The following is a 19,983-nucleotide window of genomic DNA, read 5'->3' as shown; positions in this document are numbered from 1 at the left end:
TACACTAGTACTTTTAACAATATCAACAAATATGGAAACTGGTAAGATTTCTGGATAAAGATTTTACAAATTTGTTGGAAATGCTATTTATCATTAATGAACACCAACATGGCCAAACCATACATTAGACACAACATTCCATCTAGAATCTGCGAAGTGTTCCTTGCTGCAAATAGCAGGTCTCGGGTTATCTTTTTATTCCACCCATCATCATCAGATTTGGGTTTTGTGGGGTGGTAGCCATGTACAGTCCTGGTCCCCCCATGTTGTTCATCATACCCCCGCTATCCCCCATGTTGAATCCTCCTCCTCGGTCACTGTGTGTACTTTGTACTCCGCCCATCCACCGGTCACCACCTCCTCCCCAGGGTCCAGAGTTGTCCACAACACCATGGCCCCAGGATTGGTCTATCTTGCTACGATCACTGTTATTTCCCCACAACTGATGCTGATTAGAATTAGCACCATCTGTAGAAAGTAATTAATCATACATACAACAACTGTTTCAATAGTTGAGCAAGCTAAAACTTTGATCTATGATAGATTGCAGTTCTGGCTTTGAAAAGCTGGAAAAACTCACTTAACATTATACCAGATCTAGAACTGAAATTCTTGCTACATCTGTCATCTTGCACCCCAGAGCCACTCTGGCCTTGCCAGGTATCACGCCCATTTGCAGCTGCCATCCCTGAAACCGACCACCCTCATATAAGAGTCCAACAATACAAAAAGCCCTCTCCCAACATTTTGAAAGAATTTACTACCATCCTGTCCTGCAAAACTGAACTGTCCATCTCAATACTCTATTTAATCTGTCTACATGCTACAGCTGTCACTTGAGCTACCAAATGCACCAATTTAGTTATCTTGTGTGGATACTGAAAAAGACTGTTTGTGCTCTGCATAAACACATCAGTCGGTATTGTAAAATGTAAATATTCTAAAAATCCCCAAACCAAAGGGACAAGTTGACAACCTGGGTTTTGTGTGTGCAAAGCTTCATGAATGAAATTCCTCTTACATATAGAGATATGATATGAATAGAGAACGAATACAGATGCACTGATGGAAAGGCAAGTCAGTAACTGTATCCCTCCAAACAAAATGAAAGGGTAGTATCCCGAAAGTGTAAACAAGGTATTATCTTCCTAGTGAAATAGAACTACATGCAAACCATCTCACAAATTAGAGCTTTAAAAGCCTTATGATACACAAACATAGAAAAAAAAACCAAAACAGTCCCAAACATATATTGAATGGATAACTTTCAGTAAAAACTAACACAGCAATTCTATTGAGGTGAGTTTAAACTCTTTCCAAATCTCTTATTCTTACCTCTATTTGATTTCCAGTCACTCTGGGAATCATGGCATTGAGACAATTCCGTAAATCTTCTGTCACCATCTCGACCATTAAAATCTTGTCTATTCTCTTCCTGTCGGTTGTGTGTCCATGGGTCTCGTCTGTCATCTTTGGGGTTTCTAGTTTCAGAATATCTGAAGATAGGTAGATGCTCACAAACGCACATTAACTTTAAGTAGATATACATATATTTTCATATACCTACCATAAGTTATTTGGAGTAATGGAGTAATGGTGGATCTGGATCTGATCTTATGATGATCTATAAAAAAAATAGTTATAAAATAATATCAAATGAACTAAACACATGAAAACAGGTACAAGAAGAGTGGTGATTTGGACTAAATATTCCACTTATATCATGGCATGTGTACTTGACAATTTTGACTGCCTCTCATGCGTACACTTGCAGTATCAGTTCTAGTTGTGTTTGCCAATATGAGCTGTCTCGACTAGCAGCATATCAGTTGCATTTTCAAAACACTTCCTGTGTTGGTAAAATAAGCATAAGAAAGAAACAGCTGGCGTTCTTTGATTTTTGGACCAATATTTTAAAAATCTTGTTGGCAGTCAACATGTTAAAGTTGGAGGAAAATGTCTGAAGTGATGCAGGTTTCAGATGTTTATCTGGTGACATTTGGTGAACGAAAGTGTACTAGAATGGTGCTGGCAAACTGACAAAACTGATGAGGGCAAACATGGTTTGAAACCCATGATGAGACTTTCAGGTATGCTCAAGGGAGGTAACTCTGCACGTGGAGCACCTAAAAGGAAATCTGAACCTGGGTAGTGAATGAATGATTCTTACTCTTCAAGTAAAAATACTGTTTGAAGAAAGATAAAATTATGTTTTAGGACACTGAATAATTTTGTTGTAATGATTTTCCACATCATCAATAGCAACCAAAATGTGAACATTACATATTTTATTTTGTGCAGCAAGTGCTACCTGAGGTTGCAACTGGTTCAAGTAGATTCCACTGTCTAAAACAGTATTGGCTCAAAGAAACTGTCACAAAATTGTTCAGGAAAACAGACTGAAATCTTTCATCTGCACCTATGGAGTGTCATCAATGTGACCCACAAACATCTTGAGTTAAATCATGAACATAAGAAAATCACAAGGGGATGATTCTGTTATTGCTCCTTGACAGCAATTTACGCTCTTTTCATCAAATTTTTATTTATTTTCCTGCAGATTATCGTGCTCTGAGAGAAGTGAACTTTGTTTAAAATCCACAGTCAGCTAATATTGTTCCTGCTATACCTCGTCAGCTTGTAAACAATCATCTGATCCGGGCATCTGATAAAATGGTTCATGTTAAGAACAATTCCGTTATCTTGTACTAAAGCTAGAAGTACCTTTGGGCTTCTCCAAAGCTACCTCCATGCCGTTCTTCCCTATCACGCCCATGCTGCACTGGCATATCCCTTCTGTCATTTCGGTCTTCAATGCGTCCCCTGTTAGAACCACGAGTATCTGCATTACGGCTGTCTCGTCTGTCATATCGTTTCACCTTTCTGTCTGTATTAGCACTTTGGTCAATACGATTATCTCGTCTGGAAAACAATAATAGTTGTGACTGTTAAGAACTGAATAACATACCAGATTAACACTAACACTTTCAAGAGGACATACAGGGATGTAAATATCACAAAAAGGCACCTAAATTCCTTACCTAGAATCGCCATAATTATCAAATCTATCAGACATGGATCGTTTTGGGGGGCTGCTCCAGTAATCATCATCATGGCGACTTCCACGACTGTCAAATGGTCCTTTGGCGGCTCTTCCCTGGTCATCTAATCTGTAAGTTACAATCAACAAAATGTTCTTCACTTGTCTAAGTGTGTTCAATTACTTATCAGGAAAAGATTTCAGTGTCCAACTCAAGGGAAACAGCAAATGTAGCCTACAAACAAATATTACTCTTTTTTAGATGAAAACAATTTCATGTTTGAATTACATGCAAGAATAGTGGTATTCTCTTCACACCATTTCTCTATGTAGAAATCTATTTAGTATCTATGACATTAATGGATGATTAATGGACAGTATGTTATGGGTGTGTTGATATATGTGTGAAGGAATCATACAAAGTTAGTAGATTTAAACTATCAAACAATTTTGGCATTAACTACACATATTTTCTTTACATAAGCCCCAGCAGCCTTCGAGTCAGTGAAGCCAAATATTGGAGATAATTTCATCTGCTTGTAGGTACAATAAATATTACTGTCATATAAGGATATACATTATTTTAGCACAGATGGAGAGAGCTTACTTGCGTCAGAGTTATTTCCGTCACATGTAAGTAATAAAGTGTGTAGCAAGCTTTATTTGCATGCTTTCAATGTGTCTTCACACAAAAGGCAGAATGATATGGCTGAGTTTCAAAACAGACACTTCTTTTTTACAAGAATTCACATTTCTGTGCTTAGTAAAAGTAAAAAATACACTATTTCAGGTCTACACTTGGCACTCACAGCAACACAACAACAACACTCATAGCTATGGGACACCATTCTTTTTATGTCATTTGAAGATAAAACATTCTAAAAACAAGAACCTCACATCAGTAGTGCAGCTCCTTCCAAGTCAGGTCATTCTTTCCTACAACTGACAAAATTGTATACAATACTTGGTTTCACACAAAATGAGAGGATTGTCAACTTTTCCTGACCTTCGTTGCTCAAGCCTGAGTTGTTCTAGTCTATCCCTCTCTAGTCTTTCACGTTCCAGACGCAGTCTTTCTGTTTCAATACATTCTCGTTCAAGTTTTTCTCGCACTAGCCTGTATTAACAGATCAATACAGTATATTAGACTTATTCAGAGTTGGAAAGGCACCTTTTGGTTTATACAATTAGGCGCTTTGTTGATGATGTGTAAACACTGACTGAAACACTAAGAACTCAACTCTTATACGTTTATTCCATGAACTATTTTGATATACCTCAGTCTATCTTTTTCCCGTTCAAGTCGAATGGCTTCTTCTCGCTGACGAAGGTGAATCTGCTTCTGTCTTGATCGTTGTCTCTCAATTTCAGCCAGTCTCCTCCTCTCCTCATCACGCAAGGCACGCTCTTTTTGCCGGAGACGTTCTCGTTCCCGCTCAGCCTGGAGAACAATTCACGAAATTCATTGTACATGCTGTTTCTGAATAAAACACATTTTTTAAATACAAATTTCAAATGTATCCGTATAGTTTCAGGTTTTTACATGTCATGAAATAAGACACTGTTTGTGGGAACTACTTGCTGGGGGCAAAAGGATGAAAATTTCACGCTGTACCTTGATCTTCTCAAATGACAGTCTGTCTTTAGAATCCTTGGACTGGGATCTGCTTGATTCAGATTTCTTTTTACCCTTTTCTCCACCTTCCTCTCTCTTCTCTTCTTCCTCTTCTATTGGTTTCTCACCATTCTTCTCTTCAGTTTTCATTTTCCCTGCAGAAGATACTGTTTGTGAGTATGAACATGAATGATGTATTACTGACAACATGAATATGACAGCATTAAGACATGGTTCCAAATAATGGGACAGAAGATGAATTTAGGATCACAACTTTGGGGATATGACAATATGTAGAAGTAAATTATTGCATTTTATGCAAAGATCCATTAATACTAAGCAAGTCATTACGTCATTACACCCTCAGTTTAATTGCATCAATATTATTGAGAGCTATGACATCCCGAATGATCTCTCATTGTGTTACTTTAGATAAACACTCAGGGACTGGGAAAGAGAACTTTGACAATGGGCCATTTTCAGGATTACTGGCCACTTTCTGAATTCACAACACACCTCCTAATTTAGCAGTTGTTGGATGTCTCTTGGTATCTGTGGATGATGTTTGTTTATCACTACGCTTTTTCTCTGGGCATCTAGCTTCTCTTCTAGCACGGTCGACATGATGTGGACACCCATTGGACCAACTGTCTCTGTTGTCAACCTTCCTTTCAACTTTCTTCTCTACCTTCTTCTCCCCATGTTTCTTCTCTGGCTCCAGGTCTGACAACAAATAAGCTTTAAGGTGAGAGTAGCTCAGTACTCGAGTACCCAGCATCGGGTTGGATACAGTAGGACTCAAGTCCAAATTCCAGGACTTGAGCACCTGAAAAATAGAGGTAACTCTAAACTAAATGTGACCATGTATGCAGTCCTGGATGAGAAAAGGTCAAATGTATGGGCCCCTTTTGATTGTGGCACTTCAAAACACTAAACCATGTGTTGCCTTTGCAGCATTATGCCAAGTTATGCTGGGTGCTCAGCAATCTCTATGAGAACACATCTTAACAAGAAACACAAATCTGTCACTGTGGACGATTCTTCCTCAAATCCAGTCAAAAAGCAAGCCACCCTGATGCAGGAATATTTTAGGGGTTACGATCGAAAAAAGCTTGACTCAAAAACACATACACATTTAACTCAGAGTTATAATTGTTTGATCACTATTTTAATTATTGGTTGTTACTTAAGGGATATGAGTTTCCCATTTAAATCATTTCAGCAATGATTTTTTGACAGTTTAACAAAATTTATATCAATTGTTAAAAGAATTGGATTATGGCGCTAGTTTGATTATTTCATGTTTAATACAATGTTTTCTCTTATCATTGTCATCACTTGATTGAATTTCCAGTTTTTAAAATCATATGCATTAATCAACATGTGCAGCTGTGCTAGTGTTGTTAACTGCTCATATGCAAAGTCAACCTTGTTACAAAAAATGCACATTTTTTTCAAAGAAATTAATATTTGATATACGCTAAATGAAATTCGCTTTAAAAAATGTTGATTTTGACAATGGGTTGTGTATTTTCTGCATTGTGGTTTGAACCTCACTGTTACCCCAGTCTTAAAGGTTTTAAAACTCTGAGTTTTGTGTGCTCATAACCACATGTTGTGACATGTGACACTATACATCACTGGAACTGTTTCGATACAGAAGTTTTAACTTATAAGTGAGGTGTTCTTGTGTGAAATTCTACTGAAAACTACAGAAAACAGACACGCATAGCTCACACTATGATCTATACTATTATTTTCGGGTACTTGAGTCCGGGTTGGGTTTTATCCTTCGGGTACACATCACTAAGCAAAACCCGAACAAGAAAAAGTCAGTGTTACGTACAGGTATTAATACCTACCAGCTGGTTTGTTGTCATCTGCTTTCTTTAGTAGAGCTACCTTACTGGACCCACCAGGTTCATTCCTTCCCTTGTCAAATAAAGGAAGTAAAATATACATAGATACTCATTTCAAAACATCTAAACTGCAGGGGATATCATGTCATATAATTGACAAGCAATAATTGTCCCTAAACAGACAAAATAGGCTATAGCTATGGGATTAGATGTGCACTCAAAATGATGGCTTTTAACCTGTCTCACTGCTGGGATGTCTGACAAGTGGGATACTACCCAATCACATGCTGACTGGGTGAAAGAACATATACTGAACACTGTCATCAAATTCATGTCATTTACATTTTTCCTGGTTAAATAAGCAGTACTTGTTGTATGATAACAGAAGTATAATAATAAAAACGTATGTGTCCCTATTGCTGCAGTAAATTATAGTGTGAGCACATTCTTATTCAAATACCACTTTATATGTTACACTTAAATATATACTGAAAATACAGGCCTTCATGGTGTATCTATTGTAACACTATCTATCCTTACGGGAAGAAATGGAGCTATTTCAGAAGAAATTCTGAGAATTTTAAGTTCAAAATACTGTGTACACTATACCCTTTCCACAGATATCATCTTCCCATGCAGTTCAGTCTGATGTAAGTGCTGAATACACTTGGAGGCCTCTTCAGTGGTTGACATCTTCACAAATCCATAGTATCGTGAGCCTGGACTGCGAGCTCTGGTCACAACTTTGACTCCAATTACCTACAAGGGTAGAATATCACAGTCATATGGTGTTCCTTGTTTGAGGGAAAGTGTAAGTATTGCTTAACGGTGCACTATCAATGGCAGTCATTAGCATGTAGGAATGTAGCATCATATAACAGAAACAGATCACCTACAATGACCTCTAGTGAGCCCTGTGTATTGTCATGCTGTTGATGCTCATATTGTTGACCACCGGATTGACTCTCAGTTATTTGCAGATTGCAATCACATAGCTGAGTGCATTGTTAAACAACAAACAAACCAACCAATCATTTACTGTATGTCACTGTATGTAAAGACAGCCTTTGTATAAAGCACTCCACCTTCTCTGCAAATTCGTGTGAAGCCCATTGTCTTGTGTCCTAGTGATATCGCTTTAATGTTGCTAAAAGCGGTGTAAAACTAAACTCTCTCTCTCTTTCTCTGCAAATTCTTCTACCTACCGAGTCAGTAAAGAATGAAACGCATCATCAAGTGTATACACACCTCTACACACCTCTTCTCATTTGGAAAACATTTACATTATGAAGTTTGCCATGTAGTACATCATGAAGTTGCACCATTTTGTCTGTTGGACAAATTGGTGACTATTTCCTGTTATTCAGTTGCCAAGTTACTAGGCTTAGTTTTCTAATTATGAGCATATGTTCATTCAACAGTCACAGAGACACACCTTACCCAGCAAATGCTAACAGATGAAAAAACCAAATGGAATTGAGTTCAGGTTCACCAGTTAAGTAGATAAAAAATGTTGGGTCACAAGGGTCCCTGATCAAGGGCAATGCTAGTTATGAGAATGGAGATAATTCTTTATCGCTGATGTATAAAATCACCATATAACGAAGTGACAATAGAAAAATAGTGCCCATTTGAATGAAATAAATACATAGAAAAAACTGTATTCCAAACAGATCCAATCACGTCCATAAGAACGTGTATAGTATCAACAATGACTTTAGATACAATGGATGAAATTGTTCTTGGCCAAGTCGTTTCAGATGAAATACAAAGTTTTAAAGTGAAATTATAAGACACCAATTCACATCACCAGCAGAACCTGAAAGTGATAAACCTTACCGTAGATACAGCAATATATGGTATGCATGTTGACATGCACAAGGCTTTTTGCTTTACTATTCTGCAGGTACAATATACTACAAAAGAGTAATAAACTCACCTTTCCATATTTGCTAAAAAGTGACTTGAGATCTGTGGCTCTAGTTGATGAAGCCAGGCCACTCACCCACAGGTTGCGACTATGCTGGCTACCTGGGTAATGAAATTGATTTTCATGGTTATAACTCTTATTTTACCAATTTCATTGAATTTTCAAACTATTCAATAATTTATGATATAAACACTTCTTTGTTAACAAGATTAAACACACTTACTCTTTGCCTCTTTCTCTTTGCCTTCCTTGCCCTCAGAACTACAATAGACAAAAAAGTGGGGAATCCATGTTGAAATGGTAACATGACAGAATGGTAAGTGAAATGTATATAGAAAGATTCTGAAAGAAAATGTCAAATCAAGAAGGCCAAGAAAATTTCTATGTTTTCACCTTGCAAGAGATATTGGCTGTATTCTTCCAAGAATATGGTATATTTTACTTACTGTTTTGGTAACATGAACACTGGCTTTAAACATGTAATGAAATTCTGTGGTTGGATAAGAACTCCTTGCCAATAAATACAATTCCACATCACAGCAATTTATTCTGAACGTTGTGCTGATCACACTAGGATAATATCAAAACAAATCACCTTCAACCTCAGGTCAAACAGACTTTCATGAGTCAATTAGCTGACCATGAACCTTTCCCAAAGTGGAATCAATGGCTGGGTTCACTGATGTAAAATGGTAAATGAAGAAGAAGAGTTTTTTGTCATTAATGGGAATAAAACTAATAAAACCCCTTCGTGGTGAGCACTGGACAAGAAAACTGAATGAAAGCAAAGGGAACCTTGTGCAGCCACACATCATTCCTAGGGATGGGAACCAAATCTGATGACATTAAAAGCTGGTTTTCTGCTGTCACCTTGACAAAGACTTGCTCATGCTTGCTTCAGACGACCGACATGTTTAGCTCATTCTTCAATTTCTTCATTATACAAATAGTTTTTTTCTCTTGTAAATTAACAGAAAATGATGGCTCTGAATTTATTTCTCTTAATAGATACTTTTTTTTAAAAGTTGAGTTGTGCTGCTGTTTTACATCCTGGTCAAATCAAGTATTCCATGAAAACTTCTAAGAGTTAACGTTGCAAAAGATACTGGCTGTATTCTTCCAAGAATATGGTATATTTTACTTACTGTTTTGGTAACATGAACACTAGCTTTAAACATGTTATGAAATTCTGTGGCTGGATAAGAACTCCCTGCCAGGTCAAACAGACGTTCATGACTTAATTAACTGACCATGAACCTTTCCCAAAGTGGAATCAATGGCTGGGTTCACTGATGTAAAATGGTAAATGAAGAAGAAGAAGAGTTTTTTGTCATTAATGGGAATAAAACTAATAAAATCCCTTCGTGGTGAGCACTGGACAAGAACACTGAATGAAAGCAAAGGGAACCTTGTGCAGCCACACATCATTCCTAGGGATGGGAACCAAATCTGATGACATTAAAAGCTGGTTTTCTGCTGTCACCTTGACAAAGACTTGCTCATGCTTGCTTCAGACGACCGACATGTTTAGCTCATTCTTCAATTTCTTCATTATACAAATAGTTTTTTCTCTTGTAAATTAACAGAAAATGATGGCTCTGAATTTATTTCTCTTAATAGACACTTTTTTTTAAAAGTTGAGTTGTGCTGCTGTTTTACATCCTGGTCAAATCAAGTATTCCATGAAAACTTCTAAGAGTTAACGTTGCAAAAGATACTGGCTGTATTCTTCCAAGAATATGGTATATTTTACTTACTGTTTTGGTAACATGAACACTAGCTTTAAACATGTTATGAAATTCTGTGGCTGGATAAGAACTCCTTGCCAATAAATACAATTCCACATCACAGCAATTTATTCTGAACGTTGTGCTGATCACACTAGGATAATATCAAAACAAATCACCTTCAACCTCAGGTCAAACAGACTTTCATGAGTCAATTAGCTGACCATGAACCTTTCCCAAAGTGGAATCAATGGCTGGGTTCACTGATGTAAAATGGTAAATGAAGAAGAAGAGTTTTTTGTCATTAATGGGAATAAAACTAATAAAACCCCTTCGTGGTGAGCACTGGACAAGAAAACTGAATGAAAGCAAAGGGAACCTTGTGCAGCCACACATCATTCCTAGGGATGGGAACCAAATCTGATGACATTAAAAGCTGGTTTTCTGCTGTCACCTTGACAAAGACTTGCTCATGCTTGCTTCAGACGACCGACATGTTTAGCTCATTCTTCAATTTCTTCATTATACAAATAGTTTTTTTCTCTTGTAAATTAACAGAAAATGATGGCTCTGAATTTATTTCTCTTAATAGATACTTTTTTTTAAAAGTTGAGTTGTGCTGCTGTTTTACATCCTGGTCAAATCAAGTATTCCATGAAAACTTCTAAGAGTTAACGTTGCAAAAGATACTGGCTGTATTCTTCCAAGAATATGGTATATTTTACTTACTGTTTTGGTAACATGAACACTAGCTTTAAACATGTTATGAAATTCTGTGGCTGGATAAGAACTCCCTGCCAGGTCAAACAGACGTTCATGACTTAATTAACTGACCATGAACCTTTCCCAAAGTGGAATCAATGGCTGGGTTCACTGATGTAAAATGGTAAATGAAGAAGAAGAAGAGTTTTTTGTCATTAATGGGAATAAAACTAATAAAATCCCTTCGTGGTGAGCACTGGACAAGAACACTGAATGAAAGCAAAGGGAACCTTGTGCAGCCACACATCATTCCTAGGGATGGGAACCAAATCTGATGACATTAAAAGCTGGTTTTCTGCTGTCACCTTGACAAAGACTTGCTCATGCTTGCTTCAGACGACCGACATGTTTAGCTCATTCTTCAATTTCTTCATTATACAAATAGTTTTTTCTCTTGTAAATTAACAGAAAATGATGGCTCTGAATTTATTTCTCTTAATAGACACTTTTTTTTAAAAGTTGAGTTGTGCTGCTGTTTTACATCCTGGTCAAATCAAGTATTCCATGAAAACTTCTAAGAGTTAACGTTGCAAAAGATACTGGCTGTATTCTTCCAAGAATATGGTATATTTTACTTACTGTTTTGGTAACATGAACACTAGCTTTAAACATGTTATGAAATTCTGTGGCTGGATAAGAACTCCCTGCCAGGTCAAACAGACTTTCATGACTTAATTAACTGACCATGAACCTTTCCCAAAGTGGAATCAATGGCTGGGTTCACTGATGTAAAATGGTAAATGAAGAGGAAGAGCTTTTTGTCATTAATGGGAATAAAACTAATAAAATCCCTTCGTGGTGAGCACTGGACAAGAACACTGAATGAAAGCAAAGGGAACCTTGTGCAGCCACACATCATTCCTAGGGATGGGAACCAAATCTGATGACATTAAAAGCTGGTTTTCTGCTGTCACCTTGACAAAGACTTGCTCATGCTTGCTTCAGACGACCGACATGCTTAGCTCATTCTTCAATTTCTTCGTTATACAAATAGGTTTTTTCTCTTGTAAATTAACAGAAAATGATGGCTCTGAATTTATTTCTCTTAATAGACACTTTTTTTTTAAAAGTTGAGTTGTGCTGTTGTTTTACATCCTGGTTTGAGGGAGAGGTGAAACGCAAGAAACTTAGAAGCGTCTAAAGGAGGACAGCTAATGCAAAAGAATACCTAACTCATTGGTGTAAGCTAACTTCAACATAACTGAAGCAGCTCAATTCAATGACAATCTCTTTCATCTGGTCGTTATGGAAAGTGAAAGCTGAGCGATCTTGAAGACTTTAGCATGATCAAGAAGACATCAATACAAACCAAACCAACCTCTTGGCAGGTTTTGCATCTTCTTTTTTATCTTCAGGTTTCTTCTCATCCTTTTTGTCAGTTGACTTAGCTTTGTCCTCAGTCTTCACTTTGACAGTCTCGTCTGCATCTCCTTTGGCCTCTTCACTTGCCGTTGCATTAGCAGCAGCAGCCTTCTCTCCTCCTTTTTCTTCTTTCAGATCTGCATCAATCTCATTCACTTGAGTGTCATCAACACGCACATCAAAAGAATCATCCGTTGGTTCAAATAGGGCGATTTCATCCTTAGAGTCCTTTGCTGTTGTCGCTGCTACTGGTGCTGCTTGTGTTGTTGTATCTGTTGATTTTGCTGTTGCAGTTGATGCCTTAGCTGCAGCCACTCGTGGTGAGGATGATCGGGTTGCAGTCTTGGTTTGGGCCTTTGGAGCAGCAGGAGTCTTTACTGTTGTCCTGGTTTTGTCAGCTGTGGAATTTTTAGGTGCGACTCCTGGTTTTGCTGCAGGAGATTTTGCAACAGACTTTTTTCCAGGTGTCTTTGCTGGCGTCGATTTTGCTGTAGCCACCCTGGGTGCAGCTTTTGCAGCAACAGCTTTTGGCGTACTTTTTGGCGCAGGTGTCACTTTAGCTGCTGGGGTAGTGGCCTTGGTCTTTGCTGGTGTAGTGGGTTTTGTAGGGGATGGGGCAGGGGCAGGAACAGGGTTGACCTCAGGAACAGTTACAACCTCTGTCTGTTCTTCAGCCTCTTCTTCCTCTGGCTCAGCTTCGGCCTCCAGTTCAGCTTCATCTATAATTTCAGTCTCCATCTCAGGATCTGCATCTTCTTCAGTCACAGGTTTACCTTCAGCCTCATCCATCTCAATTTCACCTTCAAATGTTCCCTCACCATCCCCTTTAAATTCCTCATCCAAGTCACCTATGGCATCATCCTGGCCGACATCCATCGCCATTTCACCATCATCTTGTGGGGCTAGAGAAATTTTTAAGTTAAAACAAATTTAGACCACATCATACAACGTCCATTTGAAATAAAATTCATACTCACCTTGCACTATGAGATTTGCATCAGTTTTGCACAAAGCAACTAACATAATTTATGACAGTAAGAATTCTACTAAGTATTGATGAGTACTTTGCAGAAGTCCATGAGGAAACCATTAAATGTTCGTCACTGGTAACGTCCCCTTCTGTTGAATCAAATGTCTTCAGAATGTAGAACAATACAGTTATCAGTCTTTGCCATCAACACCTTGGTCTTGGGAATATCAACTGATTCACAGACATGACATTCTTCTTTACTGTTGTTTACGACCTGTCCAGGCAGTACTACCGCTCTTCATCACAGCATCTATTTCTTTACAAAGGTTTGTCCATGTCTGATTTTTCTGAAGGGTCAAATCCATAACAAATATCACAGTGGCAAGATGTCCCATGAAGTCTTCCTCACACATCAAGGCTTCAGTGGGTCCAAGTGATGTCGGAACTGTTTCTTCATACACAGTAATACAATGTAACTTGACAAAATATCCATCCGATATGTTAGTGTCCAGGTTCTCCAAAATGTGATGATAAAACAAAATACTAGTATGGATGGTACGGTAAGATGCCATGTTCCACAACACTACATAACATGTGAAATAAAATGTGCATCCGCTAGATATAATAGTTTCTCTCAACTTAAAGACCACAACATCATGAAAAAGAGGTTGTATTAATACTCCTTATATTCATATGTTCTTCTTTTATTAAGAGCTTGACAAATTAATCCTTAAATCTTCATGCAATTTGACGATTTGTCATTTTGTGCTTTCAACATGATACTTAAAACATAAGCTTACCTTCTCCATCCACAAGTTCACCCTCAAAGTCTTCACTTTCATCACGTTCACCCACACAGTCCTCCCAAACATCTGGTTCACCTACAAAGTCCTCACTTTCATCTGGTTCACCCACAAAGACTTCCCAATCATCTGGCTCACTCTCAAAATCCTCACTTTCATCTGGTTCACCCACAAAGTCTTTCCATTCATCTGGTTCATCCTCAAAGTCTTCACTTTCTTCAGGTTCACCCTCAATGTCTTCATACATTTCTTCTTCTTCCTGCCATTCCCCCTAAAGCCAAGGCAAAATTTGTTGCTATACACGATGGTGATTCAAAATATATACATGAATATGGATAAAACAAACTGATTAATTTACATATTTAAACAAAACTTAAATGCTCTGAAGTAACCCACTTGTTTATGGATCATTATTATAATTACACTGTCATGAATACTTATGCTAAATAATAACATCTTTACATATTACAGTCAGGCAAACTAGTGCCCAGCAGGAAAGAGGACTAAATATCAGCATGGTCAGACCCTAGATACACCTTCTTGATGTTCTGAGTATCACGATGCCACATCTTGGCGATAGCAGTTCTATGATACTTCAGTCAACTAAACAAGCAGGACTGGAGTTTCAGACACTTTGTAACATGGGATTAATTCTTTTTTACCACTATTATGGGAAAATAACATTCATTCTTCATGGTTTCAACATACATCTTCAAAAATGCTTCACTTTTGTTTGCTAATTGAGGTTAAGACTACCGATGACAAAATCAAAATACTGGCCAGAAAATGGTAATTCAGAGGAATGGATGATGGAATATAATAACTTAATTATACTTACCTCTCCCTTTGGTTTTCCATTCATTCCTGTAATAGAAAAAAGGACAGGAACACTTTTGACCATGCTGGATGTTTGATCTAGTCCTAATTAACATGAACAACTCTCATGCATGCTATTTTAAAAGAGTGTATGTTTTGACATCACATGCAGTGGCAACTAAACAGATTCATATATCTCCTAAAGATAATAATGAGAATACAAATTCCTGAAGACTGAGATTTGATCCTTGATGCACTCATTTCCTCTTCTGGAACTCTTTGTTTCGTCTACAATTTTGGAGGGTGTTGTGTCTGCAAATGTGTATGCATCTAGGATGTGCCCCTCATCTTCTAATGCCTGGATTAGAAAGCATATAGACAATCCCACTAAATAGAGCATTATAGGGACCAAGGACGTATATTGTCTTTTTAAGGGCCCAATCTTTTCAAAACATGCCAGGCGATCTTCTTTGACACCATTTTATTCAAGGTGCGGAACCCCAACAAGGGAAATCAGAATATAAGCCAAGTTAGAAGAAAAGTTGTCGCCCTTAGACTCTCGAAATATTTAGTTCAGATGTGTGTGTGCGTGCGTGCGTGCGTGCGTGCGTGCGTGCGTGCGTGTGTGAAAGAAGGTAAATATCTCTACTACAAAGAATATTGTTCCTTTGGGTGTATATTGATAAGTGATTGACATTTTATGTTTTTGGTTTTAATTACGATAGTTACATTTGGTTTTCACTTATTGCAGTAGCAGGAACCAGGAACCAGGAATCCTCATAGATTATGCACACCCTCAGCCTAACATAGAGAACGTCGACGCTGAAATATTGCCAGTGAGACGTTAAATATTAACTCACTCACTCACATGGAGAACAGGCCCTCGTGTCTTTGCGAGGATTAAAGGTTTAATTCTTCTTTTTTAACGATGACCCCAACACAGATTGGTTCACAGCACAATAAATCATGATACCAGAACGTAAATTTGGAACAAAATTGAAAGCACTATCGTATTTTAATCCTATTTGAATCAGTCACCCACAAATTACCTATTGAAAATGGGCAAATATTCCCGCAAATGAACCATTGTGTCCCTCCCAAGTCGAAGTGGAATTTCGTTATTCATTTCAAAGTAATAAATTTACTGCCTCCTTCCATTTGTAGATATACTTTTTAATAACAATGCTGTGACGATATAATCAATATGAATACTCCCTGCTGAACTTGTTATATTTGGGTGTGACTAAAATATTGTCACAGGTATTGTTTTCCACCTCTTTGTATTAATGGCTAAATGTCGGTGTCAGGGGGTAAAACCACACATTGATGGTTTTCAGAAAATGTCTGAACAGAGGCTTTCTTTTGAGAAGATTAGTTTCTCAAGCAGAAATGAAGTCAATAAATTGTCGACCAATTGCGAAATCCATGCAAATTTCTTTTCATAATAATGTCTTGGAAAATGACATGATTAATTTATCCATACATAATTGCTGGATCTGTTTCAAGCCATAGGGGGCGGTGGGGTAGCACAGTGGTTAAAGCGTTCGCTCGTCACGCCGAAGACCCGAGTTCGATTCCCCACATGTGTACAATGTGTGAAGCCCACTTTCTGATGTCCCCCCGCCGTGATATTGCTGGAATAGTGCTAAAAGCGGCGTAAAACTTAACTCACTCACTCATTCAAGCCATAGTCTAAAATGTGACACATTTCTGCAGTAATTGTAGTGACATATGGATAAATACATATAGAATATGCACGCCCTAAATGAACCTGGAAACCCTGTTGAATGTACACGTCACGTCCCTAAAATAACCAGGGGCGTCTACAGAATTTACACGCCGGTAACCTTCAGATAGACCCAAGCGCTTGCATCATATGCATACCCTTACCTAACCAAGGGCAGCTTTTACGCATACACATCCCTCAACTAACTTGTCCCCGGAGATCATAAAGAATACAATTACATGCTATCCCGCGAACAGCTTCCATAGTTAATCTTTAGCTTTGCGCAGTGCATTGAAAAGAGCGGCGAACACGAGTCAAACCATTCATAATGATAGTCTTTCATAAGTCAATTTAGATTCCACGAGGAAAAGGCCTATCCATATTGCAATAGTGTAAATGTGGGAGTTTCCCTTCAAAGAAAATGAAAGTACACTATAAGCGTGAAATGGCCACAGAACGTATCAGTAAGGCTACGGAATATGACGTCAGCACACCAGTATTTCTTTTTGTAAAATGGGAAAACGCCTCCCTATATAATAACGCGAGAGACTGGCATTCAGTTTTGGTGGAGTTGGTTTAGTTTGTGGAAGCAACCTTGTCAGACAATGCCAGAAACCTGCTCCTACAGACATTCATACATTTGTCAGCGGGTGGATACGGTGACTGAAGAATTAGCTCATGATTAAGATGAACAACATGTTGACGAAAATGAATGGTAGAATACGTTGATGAAGACGAAGGCATAGTTTAGTTCGAACTTCTTTAGTTGCTTAAACAAAACATGACAAACAATTATACATGAATGGATGAGCTCAACCCCAGGCCCTTTCCTGCGAGCAGCGTAGTCCTGCTCGCGGTCGTCCCAACATAGACAGTCGGAATGTCGGACTCCACACACTCACATTCAGTATACTAGTAGATGTGAGCATGCATACATTTACAGTTTTTAACAACAATGGACAGGCAAAGACTCTACACTGAACAGATACAGAAACAATAGCACTTCCTACAGCTGATGTGATGACAGACACAACCAAGGGGGGTGACCAATAAAGGCCATAAATGTCATATGTAGTAATTAATGGAAGTGACAAAGAGAAACAGCTGACATGACAATTCAGGCGGTAGTGATAAAGAGTAGGAATGCAGATTAAATAACAAACAAATAAATCCCATATGGCTTGGCTTGGCTACATAGTTTTGGGGTTTTAGAAATATTAGGACGATGGCTTTCCTAAATTAGATACTACAACACATTCACCAAATCGTTTACCTTTGCAAGCCTTTCGCACAATACGGCCTTTATCTCCGATTTGTCGAGACCACGTATCTCGTAAATCTGCAACACGTAGTTCTGTGAGCTTCTTATCCGCGTGCGACGCCAACACCTGAATGGAATCGACGTGCCCGGATGCAGCAGGTGACACTAATAATCAACATTTTTTAAAGTTAGGCTAATAACTGAATACAAATGTACTAACTCTCACTCAAGTCACGTTTGATTCTTATTAAACCCACTGTGCATAAATATTGATTATTCGTTTGAAAGTGTACCATGTGTTACCGTCGTAGGCGCAGATGGAGACATTTAAGGGGGATTGTGGACGTCAATCAGTCTGACCACGCTGTTTCAGGGTATATTCTTACTCATCTATGAGGCAGACCGTCATAGATGCACATGTGAAAACACTAAAAGTAACACGATAAGAAAGTCAGGGGCATATATCGAGTGCTGATTGGTTAGAAACACCGTCAGCGGAAAACGCAATGACGTCTCACGAAGCAATGGTTTGTCCATTTCTTCCGAGTGCTAAACAACCAGCAGTGTTTTACCTGACTTGTTCCGCATGGTACACAAACAGACATCCATAATTCTCTCCTTTTGTGTTTCACTTCTCAAAGCCATTCAAAGACTCCAGAAGGGTATGTTCACAGATGTTTTGGATAAGGACTGGGACGGGTAACCCGGATACCCGGAACGGATGGACATGAGTACCCGTCTCAATACACGGACCTGTTATGATCATATGACTAATAGCTTAAACAATGTAATATGTCATTCTTTCGTGATTAAATGGTTGTGTTGTCTTTGAAGATTTAGACATAACTGTGTGCTTTGAATAGTATACACGGTAAAGATATTGAAAACTCAGAGTGTAGCCTCCGTACTGAAGAATATATTGTCCTTTCATAAAAAAATTGGTGTCAGGAATTAACATAACGGGTATTCGGGTTGGGTAGGGTAAAGGGATGGGGTACCCGGGGTAGAAACTTTGTACTCAACCCAGCTTTAATATGGATGTCGTTGTGGCTTTGTTCTGTCGTATATTTTGTGATATATGTATAACGTATATTCTACAAATGTTACACTGTGAAACCCATAAAACACCGACAATGGCCAACAAAACCTTTGTCTGTTTGACGCAGCATTCAGCAATTGTTCTGCTATAAGGCTGGGGTCTGCAAATCAACGACTTCGGGCCAGAATGTCCGGTGATCAACAACATGCACATCGATCTAAGCAACTCGGATACGATGCCATGTGTGAACCAAGACAGGAGTCTGATCACCCGTTGGTCGCATCATATGAGAAGTTGATTACTGATCATGAGAGCTAATCTAATTTTTGTTGTATGTTTTGTTTGGGTTAGCTGCTCAAGCGATACGGCTTGAAACTGCATGATTTAGCCGCTAAAAGAGAAGGGACATCATTGTCACAGCCACATATCCACGTCAGAAACACCACGCCACATAGTACCGTACGTGTTATGCTACCAATATATGGAAAGCGTGTTATACTGTTATAAAATTTTGGACTCGTGAAATTCCAAATATAAGTCAGCCATGTACCACACCCTCTAGCCAGCCAAAACCACATGAATCAGCTGCACAGACAGTGGCCAGCTCATGGTCACGAGCTTCGGCAGCCACCTATAACACGAGATGGGACAAAATTGTCAAGATCCGAGAGGATGAGGTGTATATGATGACGATGAACTTGCCGGAGGGATCAGATCAGGCTCTGGTGGTTACTGAAGGCTACAGATCAGCCCTTAATTCAGTACCACATCAAGATGGAATATGTACGTCGAGATGTGGGGTGTCCCATAATGAAATTACCCATTTTCATTTATTGTCATAAACCGGTCATTCCGTGAGTATGATTTAGGCGTTCTTTGTTTTCGTAAAGGACAGGTCACCTGCCTGGTATATGATGTCCTTTGCACCCTGCATCTCGAGTGAGTTAATGAGTTTGGTTTTACGCCACCTGTAACAATATTCCAGCAACATCAATGGTCGAGGACACCAGAAATGGGCTTAAATCATACTGCCCACATGGAGATTCGAACTCAGGTTACCCGCGTGACGAACA

General features: G+C 38.6%; 1 protein-coding gene across 1 annotated transcript; it reads right to left on the bottom strand.

Moving 5' to 3' along the window:
* Nucleotides 1-187: 187 nt before the first annotated feature.
* On the bottom strand, nt 188-14,930 carry LOC137283818 (scaffold attachment factor B2-like). The gene is made up of 16 exons (XM_067815502.1): nt 14,907-14,930; nt 14,066-14,339; nt 12,252-13,224; nt 8,668-8,705; nt 8,454-8,545; nt 7,124-7,273; nt 6,518-6,587; nt 5,172-5,378; nt 4,656-4,822; nt 4,318-4,481; nt 4,047-4,157; nt 3,042-3,170; nt 2,725-2,922; nt 1,336-1,496; nt 620-688; nt 188-468 (listed from the first exon to the last, which is right to left on the bottom strand). The coding sequence occupies exons 1-16, from the start codon at nt 14,928-14,930 to the stop codon at nt 188-190; spliced, it is 3,108 nt and encodes a 1,035-aa protein (XP_067671603.1).
* Nucleotides 14,931-19,983: the final 5,053 nt, after the last annotated feature.

This window comes from Haliotis asinina, chromosome 5 (assembly GCF_037392515.1).
Source record: "Haliotis asinina isolate JCU_RB_2024 chromosome 5, JCU_Hal_asi_v2, whole genome shotgun sequence".
Taxonomy (NCBI): Eukaryota; Metazoa; Mollusca; class Gastropoda; order Lepetellida; family Haliotidae; genus Haliotis; species Haliotis asinina.
This window is presented reverse-complemented; position numbering and strand designations above follow the sequence as displayed.